The 20709-nt window shown below is 39.9% G+C and overlaps 1 protein-coding gene across 2 annotated transcripts in view; it reads left to right on the forward strand.

Moving 5' to 3' along the window:
* Window positions 1–20709, forward strand: part of NPAS2 (neuronal PAS domain protein 2) — an 83489-nt gene that overhangs the window by 25030 nt on the left and 37750 nt on the right. For both annotated transcript variants that reach the window (XM_019529519.1, XM_019529520.1), the window contains 7 exons: window positions 43–163; window positions 1431–1544; window positions 11563–11681; window positions 12430–12512; window positions 14210–14316; window positions 17647–17794; window positions 19356–19437. In XM_019529519.1, the coding sequence (XP_019385064.1) occupies window positions 43–163; window positions 1431–1544; window positions 11563–11681; window positions 12430–12512; window positions 14210–14316; window positions 17647–17794; window positions 19356–19437 (774 nt within the window). The remainder of the gene's footprint in view (window positions 1–42; window positions 164–1430; window positions 1545–11562; window positions 11682–12429; window positions 12513–14209; window positions 14317–17646; window positions 17795–19355; window positions 19438–20709) is intronic.

Genomic DNA, 20709 nt, shown 5'->3' on the forward strand with positions numbered 1-20709 from the left:
CTTGTCTTGATGTTTTGTATCTTCTTTCTTTTTTCTTCGCAGTGTGATGTCATGGATCAGAATCTGTTAAATTTCCTCCCAGAGCAGGAACATTCTGAAATTTATAAAATATTATCTTCTTGTGTGCTTTTGACAGATTCCACCTCCTCAGATTACCTAAAAAGTAAGTTTAATGTTATTGTTCCCAATGAAAACAGTGGAGTGTCCATGATTTTTCCTTTAAAAGGAGTCTTTATGTGATACATTGATATGAATATTCTGTCAGAAAGAACTTCATATATACTTTCATTTTTAAACAAATTATGCCACTGAGAATGGTCCTGCTGTTCAGTTTTTAAATGAGACTCGCTACATTTATTTTACCAGCACAAGACTCCTTGCAGCTACGTTAATTATAAAAGAGTTTAGCTTTGGAGTGAGCTGAGAAAAAAAGGTTTGGCAAGGGTTTATTTAGAAAAGTTCAGCTCAGACAAATCACATTATAGTTGATATTTCAACTTATTCAAGCAAGACTATTTTCATAGACCTGCTAATGATTCATGTGGTGTTCTATTACATTTGAAACATATGTGTAAAATCTCCATATGTTTTTATAATTTAATGTATCTTTCAATAATTGTCTTTTCACTTGCCTCTGCTGAATTAGCAGTAGACAAGAGAGGCAGAAAACAGGAAACAAGATAAAAAAATATATATAATTTTTTTCTATTTTGTACAAAACCCCCAACTAATATATAAAGGCAAAGGTGTCCCATTTACAGGCCATTAATGCAGTGGAGGTAAAACTCCATTGTTTCTTTAACCTTGGTACAAGAAGGAAGTGGTATGGTTAGCACCATACTCTGACTGCCTTTATCCCCAGGTACCATTGGGCTAGGTAGGCATGAAGGCTCTGTGAGAACTAGAAATTATGACCATTACCCAGACCCTTCTAGTTTGTAGACACTTGCCTTACCAAGGCCAGCTACACAGCTCTGCTACCTGACAGATAATAACCCCAATTAACTTAAACATATATTTAAGAAAACAAAGACTTTCCAGCAAGATGTATGAAATATCTATGAATTCTGAAAAGAAAAACTGAAACAAGTAAAGGGTATGTAGTAAGAGCTCCAGTTCTCTGCCACAGTATACCTTGTCATGCTAAGTAAGTGCATTGACAAAATGGGTATAATGGATGATGGAGTCAGGGCTCTGTCAGTCTGCCCTGAGAAATATCCAGGGGACACAATAAATCATCTGATTTCAGGAAAGAGATCTTCTAACAAAGGCTCCAATCCTGCATTTTACAATGCAGTCTCAGTGGGCGTCTGAGCAGGTGAAGTAAACTGCTTGCTTGCTACCAGTTGCAGGTTAAGAGCCAAAAGACTCCATTGTGTTGAATTTAAATAGCATAATTATGTTTTCTTCTTTTTCTTTTAATAATCCAGCTGACAATGAATTAGAGTTTTATTGTCATCTTCTGAGAGGAAGTTTGAATCCAAAGGAATTTCCAACATATGAATACATAAAATTTGTAGGAAATTTTCGGTCTTACAGCAATGGTAAGCCTTAATTGTTGCATAAATGTTACTAAGCATTAGCTATGTAGAAATATGTGTAGTTGCATAGAGCACGTAGACTTTTAACCAGAAGGTTTACAGTTACCAGTTTGAGGTAAATGTCAGTTCATGTGGAACTAGCAGCTGTTTAGTAAGAGCCAGATGTATATCATAAAGTAGGGGGCTGTGTGAACTCTGCTTCTCATGGCATTTCATTTCTAAGCCAGGATCTTAGATAATACTGGCCTAGTATCAGTTAGCTTTGCCCAGTGGTGAATGGTTTTAGGCCACTGTGTTTGTGCTGATTAATGCTAACTGCAGTCAAAAACAAGATCACTAAATTCATGTTTGCCTCTGACTTAACTAAAATTGGAATCAAGGCAGATTCCAGAGCTGAAAAACTAAAAAACCTTTGCTTGTGGTAGAGGGATGGGTTTTTTGGAAAGTATTTTAGTCCCATGTGATAAAGTGTATGATACCCTGGGCTCCTAAAAATCCCAACAATTGTTGGACTGGCTCTTGAGAGAGGCTGTTGCTGGGGCCATTAAAGCACATAGGCCAGATCCTCTAAAACAAGGGTTGCCAACCTGCAGCCCAGGTGCCACAAGAAATATGGACAGCCTCTGTGGGTGGCATGCAAAAGACAGAGGAGGGGGCCAGGCAGCATAGTGACAGATAGGGCAGGGAGCATAAAGCAGAGCAGCAGTTCTAAGGGATCAAGCACCCTCAACTCCGATTGATGTCAGTAGTAGTGGAGGCCCTCAGGACCTCTGAAAAGATGAAAAAATCTGAAATTGTCCCATTTTCCTTTCCATCCAAGCCCTAGTACCTGTATTCATAGAACAAGGGGAGCAGAATTACATTCCACAAGTCATAGCATGGTGCAGTTGTACTGAGGAGATAATTTTCCAAGGGATGACAAACAGATTTTTATCAGACCTGTGCTAATAAACAGGTTGCTATTCAGAAACAGAAAAGAAACATTCCTTTATTACAGCTCTCCTTTATTACTTCCTCTGCTTCTGCCCATCTCAGTTTGCCTTAGATACTTGCCTGATTGAACTCCAGAGAATGGCATTTCAAAAGTTGCTGGGATTGTTCCAAATAGGTCATCCTCAGCAAACATTCCTCACCAGGCTTTCCAAAAGCTACATGCTGCAGTCAGAAAAAAACAGGCTTCCCTGCCCCCATTTAACTTTCTGGTCTCAATCCACATAACTAAAACAGAAACATACATTCCATTTGGGTAAATATATATTTCTTACTCGGTTTCATGCAATATTTGAATTTGTTTATGTAAAATTGTAACTAGCTTAGTGTTTTCTAGTTTGATTATTTTTCCTGTGCTAAATGGAGTGGAATTTAGCAGAACGACAGAAATACAAGCTAAGTTAGGTAGCTTTCTAAAACAGGAGCTTGTTTTCAGACGGTTCCCTACTTGGGAATTTTTTTTTCAGTTCCTTCAAGGATTTACAGCCTTTTTTCATGCATGACTCCAAGACTGCTCTCTTTTTTCCTTTTCATGACTTTGAACACATAAACATAGTTCTTCAGGAGGCCAGTGGCTTAATGTTAACGGGAAAGAAAGCTTTTGTTTTTTAATGTGTCCCTTCAATCATCTCCCTAGTCTGATGCAGTTAAAGTGAATCTGGAAGGGGTTTTTTTCCCCCTCTGGAAGCATATCCCTTGACTTCAGTGGATGCTGGATCCAGGTTGTCAGTGCACCATTTATAATCTTTTTGAGTCATGGGTTGTGGTGTATTTTATTTTTGTTGTTTCTCTGTATTGTTCATTGTTCTTTCTCTAAATATTTTGCTCTTTTTCTTCCTGTTAAACTTTTTCTCTGTCTCTGCGCTGCTCAGTCCCTGTATGTGGATTGCTGTTAGCTCTACTTGGTTAAATTGTATCTCTTAGATTCTTACTTCCTTATCTCAGGGCTGGGGGGAGGAATTGGGACAAGAGAAGAAATGTAGCCTTCTCTTTGTGAGTGTAGTTAGCCTCTCAGTCTGTTAGAGGACCTGGCAGCTCTGAGTTTTTGGGTGCAAGCAGAAGTGTGATGGGTTTCCTGCTGTGTTCAGGCCCTGAGATAGCTACGGATGCTGCTTTGGTTGGCATCGTTCGCTCAACCCTTTCTGAGCAAGAGTATAGGAGAAACACAACAGCTGCCATGGCCCACTCAAGACTGTTCTGTGATTCATGTTAGAGCTGTGACCTGCTGGTCTAATGGGTAATTTGCTCTTTATTTTCCAATCAAATAAATACTGGTTTTCAAGTCAGTTTCCCTTTTTTCTTTCTCTGCCAACCACAAGTTGGCACCTCAGCAAGGTGCGATGGCAGCACTTCTGAACAGAATATCCAGGAAAGATTGGTGTGAAGAATGAGAGGAGAGAGACATTCCAAAGACTTGCACTGCAGTGCTCTTGTAGTGTACACAGGACCTGCTGGCCCGAGACCCTGCCATTCAAAGGTGCTGTTGAGAGAAAGATTAAGCTAGCAATATAAAAACACTCTGCCAGGGAGAAGGGAAGAGACTGCAAATTAAGCTTAATTGGTGGGAAATGACTCCTCATGAATGTATTCAAGAATGATTTTTCTGGTAGTATTTCACAGTGGTAGAAGTGTGAGCGTGTTTTTGCACTTGGGAACTGGATACAGGATGTTCTTCTCTAAGTAAAAATCTCTGTTGTTCTTTCTAGTCACTTGATGCCATGTCTGACCTAAGCAGCTTGTTTTGTTTTACTCTGGGAAATATTCACTGGATGCACTTTGACCTCATGATTTTACTATGTTAACATGAGATCCCCTGCAGTGGGGGGAGATAGTTTATCCCACGCAGGCTGTATCTGATCAGAATATGGAATTGCTCAGTTCCAATTAACATAGCAACATGCACATTCATGATAGGATAGTGTGACACATCCATTCCCTGTTCCCTTTCCACTTAACTTTCACTAATGTTGTAGAGGTTTTATTAGGTTCATTTTTCCTCCCGTTCTTCCTATAGCAGTTCTTTTCTTTACCAAAAACATTACTACTTTTTCCTCTGGTACCACACATTCCTTTAATGTGACTTTCCCTGCAGTGTCTGTTTCTTAGGGTCAAAGTTGCATTTATTATCATTAATAATCTATACCACAGCATTGCCTACACACCGTGGCTGACAACTGAAGGTTCCTGTGTTCTGGGCAGCATACAAACATGTATGCCATAACGCCTTGTGGAGGTGAGTTTGAATTGTCTAATTCTAAAGCCTGAAGTTGTCAAAGCCAGTTAGACTGCTCACTGGCTCACAGAGCTCTCACACTGCTCACACTTTTAATAATTTCAGTGAGACTGGTGTAGGTAAGTGTCTTAGGGCATGTCTACATGTTGCCATACAGAGGCATTGCTATGGCACCATGCTTTAGTACTTCCTTTGGTAAGTACTAAAGCATGGCGTAGTAACTGCCCCTACTGCACCGTGCACACAGCACATGGTTAGATTTTGCTGCTACGTCATTAACAATCATGCAGACCCACATGATTGCTAAGTCACCATAGCATGCTGTATGGCAATGTAGCACATCGCTACATCACCATAGGGCAATGTATAGACGTGTCTTTATTCAGCTATTTAGATCTCCACCTTTTGATTTTTGTGTTGTAACAGTAAGATGCCATGGAGACACTTCTGTCCAAGACAATGCAGATATTGTATGTCTAACAGGGTGCCCAACAGACACAGTTATTTTCAGTGCACCAGATTATACGACTCTAAGTCCACCCATCCACATATAGGTCTCTCTTCCTGTATACAGTAGGAAAGCTCAAGTGTCTCCCTGGCAACTTGCCTCACGCCCCCAAAAGCAAAGTGTTAAAGTCAAGACAGGGAGATGCACATGAGACCTCATGGAAGTTACCTGACCACATTAATATAGCCTAGGACCTGTAGTCACTCTTCTGAAAATCTCATTCTCCCAGGGCTGTTGGGGTTTGCTGTAGTGAGACAGGTTCCTTGGCAGCAAAGTTATAAAGTGTTTTCCTGAGAGGGAATTAATGAGAACCAAAGCCAAAACCTTTATTACAGGAAGCCATGCTCTGCCCCTTTATGATACAACTGGGGTTGGTGTACCTGAGGCTACATCTTCACTGTAGATTTAACTCAAGTTTGATGAACTATAGTTAACTCCTCTCAGGTTAGTCTAGCTCAAGTGAGTGTTGCCATACTGCAAAAATAACCCTCAAGCTGCACAGAGTAATTGTATGAACAGCTGATGAGTTCTGCAAACTCAGAAGCAGGAGAGCTGTTCTGCCAGCTCAGAGGTTTCCATTGTATTTTTTCATTAATTTTCAATTAGAAAAACTTGGATAGTAACCTGGATTTTGTACTCACTTGCTCCCTGAGTGGTGGCTGAAGGATAGGAACCAAAACACTGGACATCTGTGGCTGGAACACTGGTCTACTTAACTTGTTTAGTACAGTGAGGAAAAGGAGAGGACTTTCTTTCATTTTTTGTAGACTGGAAAAGCCTATTTACTTCCAAAACAAAGAATAGGTTTTTACTAGTTTTGTAACTAGAAAGATCTCCCAGTAATGTGCTGGTAGATTTCAGGTTCAAAGTGCTTTAGACTAGTTCCATTAATAAAAGGTTTTCCTATATTCTACATTTAACAAGTGTGGTGAAGATACACAACTGTCTAATGGAACTTAGAGTTATCATCAGAATCTTTTGATCAATGATACATTAAGGGAAAGGGTAATGCAAGGGTAATGTTATCATTAGCAGTTAAGAATGTAATCTTGTGCATCTGACTTTCTGGGAGGGAAAGAGGATAACAACAGAGATCCACCAAAAAGATTATATAGAATTTCAACTCCCAAAGTCAACAAAAAAAAGGAACTTAAAAAGAATTAACTTACACAGCAGTTTCTCTGTCTAAATCTGATAAGGAAGCCTGCACAGATGATGAGAAAGATGGCCTGAATCTTTTCTCTCTTGAACTACTAAGCAAGTTGTTTTCCAAACAGAAAAAAGTCTATGGCAATTAAATATCCAAGTGTTGTCTTTGGATCTTCCTTCCTCAAGAGTCCTGATCTTTGAGCTAGTATAATCGATTGTAAAAAATCCTGAAAGGGAAAAAGTATGTCAGAGAAAAAATAGAATTCCATTTCTTAACTGTTTTTGACAGGAGAACAAACACCTTTGTAGTTTTAGATCTGCTACTAGATTCAAATGCCTAAAGCTTTCCTTTTTCGGGGAGAACTATTTGTTATCTGAAAAGAGTTGCTGTAAATACCTGAAACGATCATTTAATATTTGAGTGGAATTTAAAAATTTATATTTTTAGAGCCCAAATTATGCAGAAAATTCTGGAAGTATCTATTCATAGAGTGTTAAAAATAGGAAATACTCTACTTTTAGCTGACATATCTGTTAGCGATAGAAATAACAAGCAAGGAAGATAATATATCAAGAGAAAAAACTCTTTTCAATACCCAAAGCAATCAGATCAATCTGATTCTTGTTTAAGAGAAAAAGAGTTTGTTTAGGGAAGGAACTGGTTTTCATTTTACTTAATATGTGTGTGGGAAAATCTGACAAGAATAATCTTATTGAAATTAATGTTTTGATTAAAGATACTTCTGACATTCAGAAAATGAAGAGACATGATATTATTGTCATGTCTCATAGTTATTATCATTATAAAAAATTATTAACATTACAGTAGTACCTGGAGGCTCCAGTATACAATCCATCTTCGTTATGTTAGGTGTGCATTAGGCATCTGAGCAGAAACACACAGTCTTTGCCCTAAAGAGCTATAATCTCATTTCAAGGTACTTTAGGAGTGCAGGAGAGCAGGAGGAAGAAAAGGAGAAGATGAGTAGCAGCAAAACAAACAAGGCTGTAAAGTAAGAAGGAAACATTGCTCACTCTCAGATATTGGAACTTGGCCCCATTTGTCTTTAAAATAAGTTAACCAGTATTTTTCAGCATTTTCACAATATATATCTATAGATTCTTTGATATTAATGTATGTTCTGTTTATTTGGAGTCCTTATTTATTTGTTTAGGGCATTTTTATTCTTATTTTGGTTGCCTTTGATCGTACTCTTACAATCAAATCGTGTTCAGTTTGTTTGGCATGGTATCCCAAGTCTGGTTCTTTGCATGTTAATAGACTTTAGCAATAAAAAAATGAAAAAAAGAAAAAGGCTTCAAAGAGCATAAATCAAAGAACTGCAGTTGTACAAAATATATATCTAAATGATCTCCAAAGTTTTAAGTTAAAATAAGAAGAGTGGTAGACTGATTGGCTGCTGCAACTAGGCAATCAAGCTTTTTTTATTCATAAATCTTTCTCATTCACTCCACATAAGGTAGTCAGATATAAATATTTCTTACATGGATTTGGGGAATCCGGGTTTTTTTTAAAAGCTTTAACATCCCTGCCCCAAATATTTCTGGTCCTGATTTCACCCTTCTTATGCTGTAGTTGGAGGTGAATTGAAACCTTTTTAGAAGAAGAATTACTGTGAAGCTTGAAATAGACACAGAAGTTATTACACCCACTCTAAGGTGTATCACCTAACTGATATATGGTGGTTATTTCATCCTTCTGATTATGTCTTTAACTTTGTATCACAACCTCATCATTCTCTATTTAGGATTTTTTGTCCATTGTATTTAAGAGTGAGATACATGTTGACCTATTTCTTTCACTCCAATTAACAACTGTCGCCTTCATTCTTAGGTCATAGACTTTCTGACCAAAGCACACAGTTCTACATTCATGCCCTGTTCTAGTTTTGTACATCCCAACATCATTAACATATAGCTTTACAGATCATTTTTAGTTGGATCAGTAGAAATATCAGAAACACCACCTCTAAGCCTTTACCAAAATGAGAATGTAAGTGATTCTGATCATCCTAGGAGGACTTAAAATATATATATATATTTATTTTGTGGTGCTGAGATTTTAATAATTTAGAAGTCTGATTTTTTCAGGGCTCATTTTTAGTAACATGTCCTAAAATTTCAGTGAAATATCAATTAATTTCAATAAGTGGGTTTTTCTATTTATAAATGCCTATAAAGAAAAAAAAACCTGACTGAATACAAAGGAAAAGTGAAACTACAGAAAGAGCTGTCAAATGCACAAAACAAAATGACCAAATAAGGGAAAAAAGTAATTTTGCTAACTTCTTTCACTTATAGTAATTATTAGTTTCAGACGGAAATGTAATTTACAGATTGTCAGTGCCCCTGTAGATCCATCTCAATTCTCCAGTTAAGTAGTTTTTAACTGCTTGGATTTTATCAAAGGGAAAAGACTATGGTGCCTAAACTATTGTTGATAGCAGCTCAGAGGCAAAACACCTGCCAACTATTATATCTGTACCTAAGTTCAATACTGGTATTGGTCAAATCCCAAATTTGGTAGACAGGTTTACAGTATGTAATTCTTGTTCTATCTGTATTACTTTTTCCTTTTGGGAATACAGTGTTCTCTTCTATTTTGTAAATGCAACATATAGGGCCCTATTTTGTCTCTTCGTAGAATCATATATGTTATCTCTGATTTTTATTTCTTCATACTAAACAGCCTTAAGTGAAAACTCTAGCTCTGCTCTTTAGTGCTACAATGTTGCTGTCCTATCTTCTTCTCTGAGCATGTGCCTCCCACAAGCTATTAAGCTCACTAAGGAGTTTTACCTGTTGCACCTCTATTTTGGATGCTTATTTAAATTTGTAATAAGGTTGGAGTGGTGTTGATCCAGGAAATATACAAGAGGGCCATGAAATATTCAAGATGGCCAGGTTTCTTTCTGATATCTTTTATGGGACCAAATGTACAGTTGGGAGATAAAGTTGACAAGAGGATCCCTTAAAGAAGTGTACTTTGTGCCCAAAAGCTTGTCAGTCTTTTCTCCCAGCTACACAGTTGGTGCAATAAAAGAACTCACAAAACCTTTCCCTCTTAAAGCTAAGTTTGGCCATTTTGGCCTGTATGTTTCCATCTGCAAGCATTGGTTACTGGAGTTAGAGATGTTTACTGGGAATGGTCCTCTTGACCTCAAATGTGACAGCTCATGGTGTAATCCAGTACTTCTAGAAATAAATATTTTTTTACAGTGCCATTCATATAGGTGTATAAAATCCACTGACTTTTCAACAGAGCAGTCTATTAAAATTAACGGAGTTATGCTATATAGTACAGGGCCTCATAATGCCCTTTCAGAATAATGCAAATTGCTGCTTAGGCAGTTTCCTTCTATTTTCCTACAGTTCCTCCTCTTCTTTCCCCTTTTATATTAATCCCATAGAAGCTCCTATATATGCACATAAATCCAGCAGCAAACTTGAACTACAAATTCTTAGGAAGTCTCAGGAGGAACAGCATGCCTTGCTTATGAAAGGAGGAAAATGTTGCCCCTAATTTTTATCTTAATATCTAGTCAATCATGCCCTCAAGGCTCAGGCACAGGATATTTCATGTCTAGAGATGTTTTATAAATTATAAAAATGTTCACATCTGTACTACTTTCTCAAATGTATAATTTTTCCTCCCTTTGGTACTGCTCTGGCCAGGTCCCACAATGGTCTGAACTGATTAATCACAGATATGAATTATCTACAGATTACTTACGTTTCTGTCTCTCATTCTCATATTCTTATTGTCTATATCCTGGTGCACATGGCATTACCATATTTTCAATTGGACTCGAAAAGTGTGTGTGTTAAATTGACTTAATATTCAAGTCTGTGCGCCTCATGCCTGTGAAATGAAGTCCATTATAAAAAGCCAGTACAGTAGCTACCCAAAATAAAAAATGCTAGTGAAGTATTCATACACACTAAGATACAAAATAAGGCTTCACTACAGCCTTTCCTCATAAAGGGGCACACTGTCCCTCTGCAGAGTGGTGCAGATGGGAGATGAAATGTGGAACACTTGAGGACATGGGCTCTAGTGCCATACTGAGAGCAGGGTCATATTTTGCCTCATCATGTCATCTGCTCTGCAGAAGCAGCTCTATATTTTATAGGAGTTGATCAGTTGGAAAGTGGAGATGACAGGGCAGGGAGCGGGTCCCATTCCAGTTCCTGCTGAAGTTCACCATGCTCACATTGACATCCATGAGAGCAGAATTTTAATTCCACGGTGCATAATTCAGAGTATATCTTACGTGACTGTAGGTGGTCTGAGCAGCCAGACTTCATGCTCTGTGAGATTAATGTACACTGGGATCACATGCTAGTTATAGCCAGCAGAACAACTTGGCAAGCCACTTCTGTGGCACGAAGGTCATGCAGGTAACAGAGCAACCAGAGCATGATAGAAGATCTGTTGAGTTATGACAGATAAAGATAATGGGCCAACATAACCAGATTGTAGCCAGGCCTCCCCCAGTCCACTGTTCTAAGAGACAAGGGGCTAGGGTTGTTCAAAAAAGTCTTAATTCTAAGGGCTGGGATTGCATTGTATTCTAGACCCTGAATTATCTTTTGTTTAAAATAATCATGATTTTTGCACTTTGGCACTGCTGGGCCATTTTCCCTTAAGTGTGAACAGAATTATAAATGTTGGAATCATGAATGTTTTCTGCCAACCCCACAAAAGCAGTAAAGGCATTGTCTCTAATGACTGCTATAACACCCTTACATAGATAGCCCCTTTCTTCTGCTGTGTACAAGTAAAGCAATATGCACACTGAAATACATATTTTAATTGAGAGTTGGGAAAAGAAACATTTGGATGCATGGGCTTTCTTTCCAGTAATCTGTTTAATGTACTGTAATAAATATTGGCCTTGTTTTTGATCAGAATTCACTTGTAACATTCTTTGAGTTAAGCTCTGATATCTTCCTGCCCAACATAACTTACTTAGGCTTAAATGTATGAATATAAGCTTGAAAAGTTTTAAGATGCCCTTCTGAATAAGAGTGGTACTGGGATTTTCCAAATGTGCAAAATAGCCACTGAGGGTCATTCAGATAAGTCAAATGACTGTATCTTGCTTTTCTTCTCCCAGTGCCTAATTCCACTTGTAATGGCTTTGACAGTGCTGTCTCAAAGGCTTATAGAACTCCACCAGGAAAACAAGTTTGTTTTGTTGCTACCGTTCGACTGGCAACACCTCAGTTTTTAAAGGTAAGCATCTGTGCAGGTGGACATGAGTCTTAGGGATGCTCCATATGCTTTCAATCTCTGTACAAGTAAGATTTCAAGTGGTCAGAATGTAGGAAGTTTACATTTAATATGTCAACATCTAATATAATACATAGGATTATCAGTCTGTCCCATGTTTCATGAAGATGATGTCCCTTGTACTGATAATTCCAATTGGGGATTGTCACATGGGTGTTAAGAAGTATTAATGAGGCATGTCCTGATCAGTTTTCCCAAGTACAAGTAAGGGACAGAATACAGAGAGCTGACACTGTGCTCTCAGGTGGGCAGTTCAGTGCGATTGGTCCCAGTTTTCTCCTCTGCCTTTATGAAACTAGGAAATTCACTTCTGAAAACAGGAGTAATAGTGTAGTTAGACAAACTCTTGTCACTGTGGCTCTTAGCTGATAAATGTGAGCTGCTGCCTCAGATGGCCTCCTGAGGTTAGGAGGTTAAGAAATGTAATTGAGACAAATCCCATATGACAACATTGTTCTTTCAGCTGGACTCTAACACTGCACAGGGATTTTTAAATGCATCTCTAACTGATTCATACGACTAACTTCAAAGTGTCATCTCCTCGGGGTAATGGAGTTAACTTCTAATAAAATGTAATAGAGTAGAGTTTTATTTTATTTCCAACCATACTGCATTCTTATATTTAACAAAAAGCAGATGAAGCAGAAAGATGAAGGCAACATTCAATCAGTTGATTTTCTTTGCAATACAGGAAATGTGCATAGTTGAAGAACCTTTGGACGAGTTTACTTCAAGACATAGTCTAGAATGGAAATTTTTGTTTCTGGATCACAGGTTTGTAGGAAATAAAACATGCTTGATTTTGTTTTGTATCTATTTACTCATATATTCGTGAGTCAGATTCTGTCAAATAGTATTATACTTCACACTGAAATAGTTTGAAGAAAAAGGATTATTAGCACTGTTACCACTAAAGTACTTAAAAAGGCTGATGTTTAATTTCAATTTGACTTCACTTGACTGGAACTAGATAGTTTTCTCTGCATCTTCTTTTTTCATGAATTATTTTACACAAATGCTGTTTATACTTTCCACAGAATATTTTTGATCAGTCAGCTTTTATCTATTTTAAACATAAGAATGGAGTGTAATCTGTAATCATAAAAATATTCTTAAACAGTATGCCATTAGTCACTCTAGGAAACAAAAATCTGAGGTAGAAAAAATGGTATAAAGAGCCAGAAAGATTAATTTCTTGCTATGTGACCTATGCATGTCTTAGAAAAATATGCCATGTATACAGGTCTTACAAAAATTAGCCAGTTCAGCCATTGGGCCTGCATGCAATACCTACTGGCTCAAGCATTGAGGATTATGTAGGGAAGCTGTAATGGACTGAACAATCTGGAAGCAGTCAGACAGGCAGATACCCAGACTGCTCAGACACTTCATGGTCAGATTCTGCAAAGGCCTAGAAAGGAAGGAAACTCTATGCAAATACATTTGTCCAAGCTCAGTGAGTAATAGCCACTCCCTTACCCATATAAGAGCTGTAGAAGCCGCTGATGCCCAGACAAGAGTAGCTGAAATGGAGCCCACTGCACAGGGGGTGAACAGAGAAAGCAACCACCTCAAACCAAGTCGGGTCTTCTGTGAAGACTCAGTATTAGGTAAAGCTGTTCTGCACTCAGTCTGCAGGCTGGATCCAACATGGAGTCAATGTGCAGGATTGGTCTGCAGGTGTGGTCTAGCATGCTGACCTGGCCCCATGCACCAGATCTGGCCATAGTCCAACGATGCACTGGTATCATCTGGCATGTGAGGCCATGTCATCTGGCCCATAAAACTCCCCATGGGGCTGGAAATGTGATGATGGGTAAGTGGTAGCAACATTAATTGCTGCAGCTCTGGAAGCCATAACAATTTTTAGACTGCCATATTTATAGACCTATGAGACAACTGGATGGTATAGCTTCATAGGCCAGATTTGGCCCATGGGCTACAGGTTGAGCACCACTGGTCTACACAGTCCCTGTCTGGCTGCCAGCTTTGTTTCAGAGCTACTAGCCAACTCTGGCACTAAGTGGGAAGGGACGTAGCTGGCCCTGATTGTCTCCTAAGCTGTAATTCAGCTCAAAGAGTCCCTCCCTCCCTCTGCCAGGGACATCCTCTGATGACAGTCCTGCCGGGGGAAAGTGATGGAAAGTGAAGTCACGTTTTCCATCCTAAGGAGGTGGAATCACTCCCAAGTAGTTCAGCAGTATTTCCCTAGTCGGTTCTTATCTTCTCTGGATGCCTGTGTGTCATTGTGTGGGTGTGGAAGTCAGCCAGAGAACTGAGCTAAAGTCAGACTGTCTGCCCACAGAACAGGAGAGTCAAACTTTGCCCTTGGACCTTAATGGGAATTTGGCATGTGTGAAGGAGAGCTGAGTTCAGCCCTGCTGTCTATTTGAACTTCCAGTTTAACAAGCAAGCCTTGCTATTTGTTCCATTTTTCTCTATTAAATAATTTGTATTGTGCCCATATGCAGAGCACCACCGATTATAGGATACTTGCCTTTTGAAGTGCTGGGTACTTCTGGCTATGACTATTATCATATAGATGACCTAGAGCTCTTAGCAAGATGCCATGAACACTGTAAGTACTGCACAGTCTCAGTTCATTTGAATTAAATGGAATGTCTGTTCTCAGCAAAATGCAGCTCCAACTAAGGCCATTCCTACACACTGAGAAGTTTCTGCAGATAGCAGCTGCCACAGGAAAGCCAGCAGAGTGGACACACACATGCACAGCTTCTGGAGGCTACAGTCAGCTCTTTTTCTTCAGCTGTACTTACAGGGCACCATGTGCACCATTAGAAGCCTCAGCTGCAGAAGCAGGCTGCACAGCCAACAGAAAGCTTAGATGTGTCTACACATGCCTTCTGCCAGCTGCTGAGCAGGAGCAATAGAAGTGTTCTTTCATTCAGAGAGATGATGCTACTCCACTGAGAGAGAGAAGAGGCTCTGCAAGCATTGGGGAGCTCTAAGTGTGGGCATACACATAATTTTGCTAGTGGAATGCACATTGTGTATACCAGGCCTAAGATAGGTATAAACTTGGGAGAACAGAGCCTGCAGACAAAAGGCAGATTCCTCTTCTCTAAAACTGTAAATTGGCCTTTGTGAAATTATTTTGAATTGAGAATTTGGCCCCAAGTTGTTTATAGTTTAAAAGGCCAAATCCTTCTTCCCATACTCTTACAAATAGTTGTTGGAACTCATTGTCTAATTAAGATATGTAGGATTTAACCCACATTCTGTTAGTAAATAATTGACTGGAATTAACTCAAACAGTCTTGGGAATTAACTCAAACAGTCAGACTTTGTAAAAATCTTCCAGATTCTTTTTTCTCTGTAGTATTGTTCAATGTGTATTTAAACCAGTGATTACTTAAACATTAGAATTTTTTTAAATACCCATCATTAAGTGAAGAAATATTAAAATGAGGCAACCTTTTTAAAATATCCACTTACAGAATTGATCTGTCATGTTTCAGTATTACCATATTTTCTCAGATACAAGATGAGGTTTTCCCCCCTGTGAACATGGGGGTGGAAAGCCCCTTGTCTTATAGTTGCATACAAGAGACCTCGCTAAATACATTATCAATTGTTAAACTGGTGCCAAAAGCAGCATGTGCTCAGTAACATAAACCAACTATGAAGCTGATTAAATGCAGCCCACACTGAGCATAACTATAAAACATTCGAATATTATAAATGTCGAAGTTTGTCTGTCTGTAATGCTTTATTCACATTTTGATTGGCTGACAAACAGGCAATCAGAGTGTGAACAAGCATTCAAACAGGAACTGGTGGCATGGTGGAGCACCGCCATGATGGTGGGGACACAAGGGTTGGAGATGGGGGCAGTGGAGCAGAGGTGGGGGCAACGGAGCCAATGGAACAGGGGGGGGCCGCGAGGCCAGAAGCTGGCCTTGCCCCCCCTGCCCTACTCCCTGCGGTGGCAACAATGGAGCAGGGGGGGCAATACTACCAGAGCTTGCCTTGCCTTGCCTCCCTTACTCCTTGCAAGTGATGGCAGCGGCCCCGGTTGAAGCAGGGTCGGGATGCTGCAAAGAGGGCAAGGCCACTGGCTCTGGCCTCAGCCTGCCTCTCCCCCCTTCCATCATCGCTGACTGCAGGGCCCAACACGGGATGATGCAGTGGTGGTAGGAGCAATAGCAGGTGTGCCACGGCAGTAGCAGCGTGGGGAGAGGAAGAGTGGGCCCACGCCTCGTGGGAGGGAGCAGTGGGCCTGGCCTGACGCAGCTCCTACCCTCGTTGGGCCCGGGCCTGCTCCACCCCCACTTCCCCCTAACCCCATCAGCTCCAAGCCCACTCCTCTTGTTCCTTCACTGCTCCCGGATCGGCCAAGCCTGGACCCCAAGCAGCAAGAGGTAAAGGGGGAGTGGGCCCAGATCAGGGGGGGGCCCACAGGGCTCCCTCCCTGCATTCCCCCCCCATCATTCCTGAGGGGCAGTTGGCTAATATGACCTATATTAGGCAAGCATGCTGATACTGATCTACATACCTGGCAGGGGAGATACTGTGATGATAGTTTCTTCCCAGGTGGTTTTACACACCTGGAAGGAGAGATCCCCTTTTTCCCAGCCTTGAATGACTTGGTGTAGTTGAAGGTGGAGACCTGTCTATTGTACTGTGGTGGGCACCCCTATGAGAGTCTACTATAGCCTCCCAGTGGGAGGATCTCAGCTACACAATTTATGGTGATGAGGGATTGCTCGCAGGCTCTCCGTCTAGCTTACTCCTATTGCCTTTTGGCTAGGGGCAAGTGAGACTAGGAGGCATCTGAACCCCAAGGACTTCAGGTTTGGGGACTGCACATAAGATGCCTGCCACAGATTTGGGATATCTTAAGCCCCAAGCTGAAGTGTGTGGGAGGTAGGATACTTACGGATGCTTACTGCTGGTAGCGCTACACAGCTAGAATCCAGAACTTATTTGGCTAGTTTGGCTTGAGACACAAAATTTAAAAAAACAACAAAAAACAGACTGATAATTCACCTATTTGCAAATTACTCAAGTACTTTATTGCAAGGACAGTATTTTCAAATTTGTGCCTCACTTCCATGTGTTCAGAAAAATCAGGGTCTGACAGTATGGAGGTGGGGAAAAGGGCAGCAGGGGTAGAAGTTGTGGGGGCAAGGGAATCACCTGAACACCCCCCACCCCACCCCAGATTTGTTTTCCCTGCTGAAGCACAGAAAATTCATGAGAAATTCAAGGCAAACTTCCAGTTACTGTATTCCATACCTAGAAAATTATGACAAATGTATAAATTTTCTATTTAATTATTGGGAGGTTGTCTTATATTTGAGAAAATATGGTATTACCCTTCTGAGGAGTGAAAGTATCTGGTCAGAATTAATAATTTCAATGTTGACATTAATTTACAAGGCTCAGTACCAAAGCCCTTGATATCACAGGATAAGTAAGGGATGTACGTGGTCCAAAGAAGTTTATACATTTAGGTTTGTCATTCTTATAAATGCAGAATTCTTGACTGGGGAATTCCCTTCAATTTCAAACTGTTTCCTCCCTTATTGCATCACTAAAGTCAGTGGGTTTCCTTGGGTTTTCAATCTACACAGAATTTGTCTCTCCTTTTCAAACTTTTATATCCTGTGTTCCTCTGCTATGGCAGTCAACCCTTTCACACTTAGAAATCAATGCCAGATGCTTAATTAGCTGTGATATGAACAGCATTTTAAACAGAGAAAAAGTTATATATCAGTTATGTTTGTGTTCTTTATGTTTATATTGCTATATAGAAGACATTTCACAGAGGGAAACATGGTGGTGTACAAGATATTTAACTATAGAATTATTTAATACTTTTTTAAAAGATAATTTTCACTTCTTAAAATTTGTTATATATGCAGTGTACATTTTCTACTAACAGTGATGCAGTTTGGCAAGGGAAAGTCTTGTTGTTATCGTTTTCTGACCAAAGGACAGCAGTGGATCTGGTTACAGACCCATTACTATATCACCTATCATCAGTGGAACTCCAAGCCAGAGTTCATTGTATGCACACACATGGTAGTAAGGTATGGAAAATGACTTAGTGATATTTGTTATCATTGTAATCTTATCAGACTCTAAGGATCTAAAAGAAAACTATGGATGTTTTAATTATCTTGTAAATTCCTCTTATAAATGTGAACATGCCTTTCATGTGACAAAATGAAGTCTGTAGAGAAAATAACTTCATTAAACAAAAGTGATCATGTTAAGCATCATTTTATACCTCATGAAAACCAAGTTCATTTGTCTGCTATTAGATCTGAAAATCAGGGGCTACAATTTAACTTGCATTTTGTCACCTTTTTACATCTCCCAAGATATGAATGGTCAGCAAGTGCAGCATTACACCTGTCGGGTGCTTCCCATGCTGGGTGTTTGGCCGCTGACATGACAACAGAATGCTTCATTGGGCTTAGCTGGGAAGCAGAAGCTGAGGCCAGAGTACTGAAGCTTTCCACCTGTTCTTGGCTGGTGGGATGCCTGTGGGGGTCATTGGTAGCCGTACAACAATTGAAGCAGTCCCAGGGTGGCTTGTGAATAGGGGGAGTGGAAAGGTGGCTTGAAGTGTTTCATCCCTTCCCTTCTTCCTGAGTTTTGTTCAGCTGAACAGGGTATGAAACACACACATTTATAAATAGTGCAGTGCAGTTTATGGATGTAAATGCAAAGCTAGCGACAGGATATTCCAAGTGTTGTTTAGAAGGGATCTGACAGTATAGCCAAGTAAATACAGCTCAGAATGTGTTTCAGAGAAAATAAAACTCTAATGTTCTGGGGGTTTAAAACTTCCCACAGTATTGAGGTTATATTCCATTGCCTGCTGCAGCTAACCTTGAGACATCACTCCATAAAGCCGTTGCAAGTAGCCCTATGGTGTCCATTACCTGGTAGACTCTCGCCCCCCGCCTCCACCTAATAACAGGGGGGTGGTTGAAGCACTCAGCATGTTGGGGATTTACAGCTTCAGATCTCAATAAATAGTAGGATGAACGTGAGTGACGAGGGGTCATGTAGCCATCAGGAAATTGGGTGATCCATAGCTGTTCATTCCCAGTGTTCTCATGCAGTACAACCTCATTATAATGAAACCCCATGGGACTGAGAGAAAAGTTCACTAAAGAAAGTGCTCTCTCTAATTGGTTTGGTCAGCTTGCTGTGTCACTTGATGGAAAAGTTGGTTCTCGGTGTTGTGATTGCTAAAAGCAGTTTTGTTATAAACAAGGGTTGTTCAAATGAGGTTTAACCATATTTGATCCTTTGAAAATACTATAGAACATTTTGGGAAAAAATTGTAACATGGCTTTGTGGTGTAATCTTGACTCCCAAAACACATTTTCAATCTTAATTGCTTTTAATATTATTTTCTGTTTTTGAATAGAAAGATGAAACAGAAATCGAAAACAAAAAACGAGCCCTTCAAATGATAGGCAGTACAAAACCACTTGATTTCATGACTTTTACTTGTTTATTTATCCTTTAATGAGTGTCAATAACATTTAATGCTGCTCCTTGTATTTAAAGTACATTTGATAAAATATGACAGTGTATTGCTGTTACTCACATACAGCTGTATTTTCCAAACAGTTATGCAGATGTTCAAGTAGAAAGGAGACAAGAATTAGGCTTGGAAGAAGGGCCCACAGAAGTTGTCTCTTCAGCACTAAAGGTACAACCAAATGTGTGTGTATATAGGGTCCATGTTAGCAATTGTGGCTCATTTTTGCTCTAACAGCTTCAGAGTCCTGTTAGCACTACAGATTTAGGTGTATTCCATAACTTTTGTACTTCAGAATTCACTGATCTCTCAAACAGATATTTAAGTGAATTGGAAATGCTCATAAAAATGACAGACTTGGAAATCAGAGTTCACTGTGAAACACCAGAGACACGAGCAGTGGCAATATAAATTTCAACATTCCTCCTTGACAAAGTGTTACATCTTTGATGAAGACAGGTCATTTTTATGAATAAGGCTCTTCTTGGGGGTGCTTAGATGATCTTCTGACAATAACTCATCTTGCCAGGGAACTGCACCCTGTGTTTTAATATAGAACATACAATAGTTGTTTATTAATGCACAATTATGTACAAATTGTGCATAATTTTGCCTGCTCCATAATGGTATGCCAGCAGTGGTTCTCAATAATGGATCTATCACAGATCCCTTTGAGGTTAAGACGGGAGTTAATCAAGGGTATGTCATCACCCCAATACTCTTCTCAATATTCCTCATCATGATGCTACATCTGACCACCAACAAGCTTCCAGTCAGAGTGGGCTAAACTCCTGAAGGGTTGGTAAGCTGTTTAATCACAGCTGACTCTGAGCCAAAATGAAGAACACTCTGACCGCAATCATCAAACTCCATGATAATGCTGTAGCATGTGCTCACTCAGAAGCAGACCTTCAGGTAACCATTAACGTCTTTACTGAAGCATACAAGAAAATGAGACTGATGCTTAACATTCAGAAGACTAAGGTCCTTTACCAGCAAGCTCATAATGAGCAGTCCAAGCTCTGGTAATTCACATTCACAGTGAGACTCTGGAGAATGCTGAGTTTTCCCATACATCAGAAGCCATCTCTCACAGAAGTCTGACATCAATAAACAAATCCAACATTGCCTCAGATGCGCAAGTACAGCCATTGGAGGCCTGAGGAAATGGGTGTTCAAAGATCTCAACATCAGATCTAAAACCCCCACCTTGCTGTATGGAGGTGATGGTATTTCTTCAGCAGCTGAAGAAATACCATCAGTGCTGCCTGCGGAATATACTTCAAATCCAGTGGGAAGATAGACACACCAATATTAGCATCCTCTCACAAGCAAAAAGCACGAGCAACGAAGCAATGATCATCTGACATCAGCTTCACCAAGCCAGCCACATCATCCGGGTGTGCAACTCCAGATTCCTGAAGGAAGTTTTTGTTCTCTCAG

This window comes from Crocodylus porosus, unplaced genomic scaffold (assembly GCF_001723895.1).
Source record: "Crocodylus porosus isolate Cpor-Errol unplaced genomic scaffold, CroPor_comp1, whole genome shotgun sequence".
Lineage (NCBI taxonomy): Eukaryota > Metazoa > Chordata > Crocodylia > Crocodylidae > Crocodylus > Crocodylus porosus.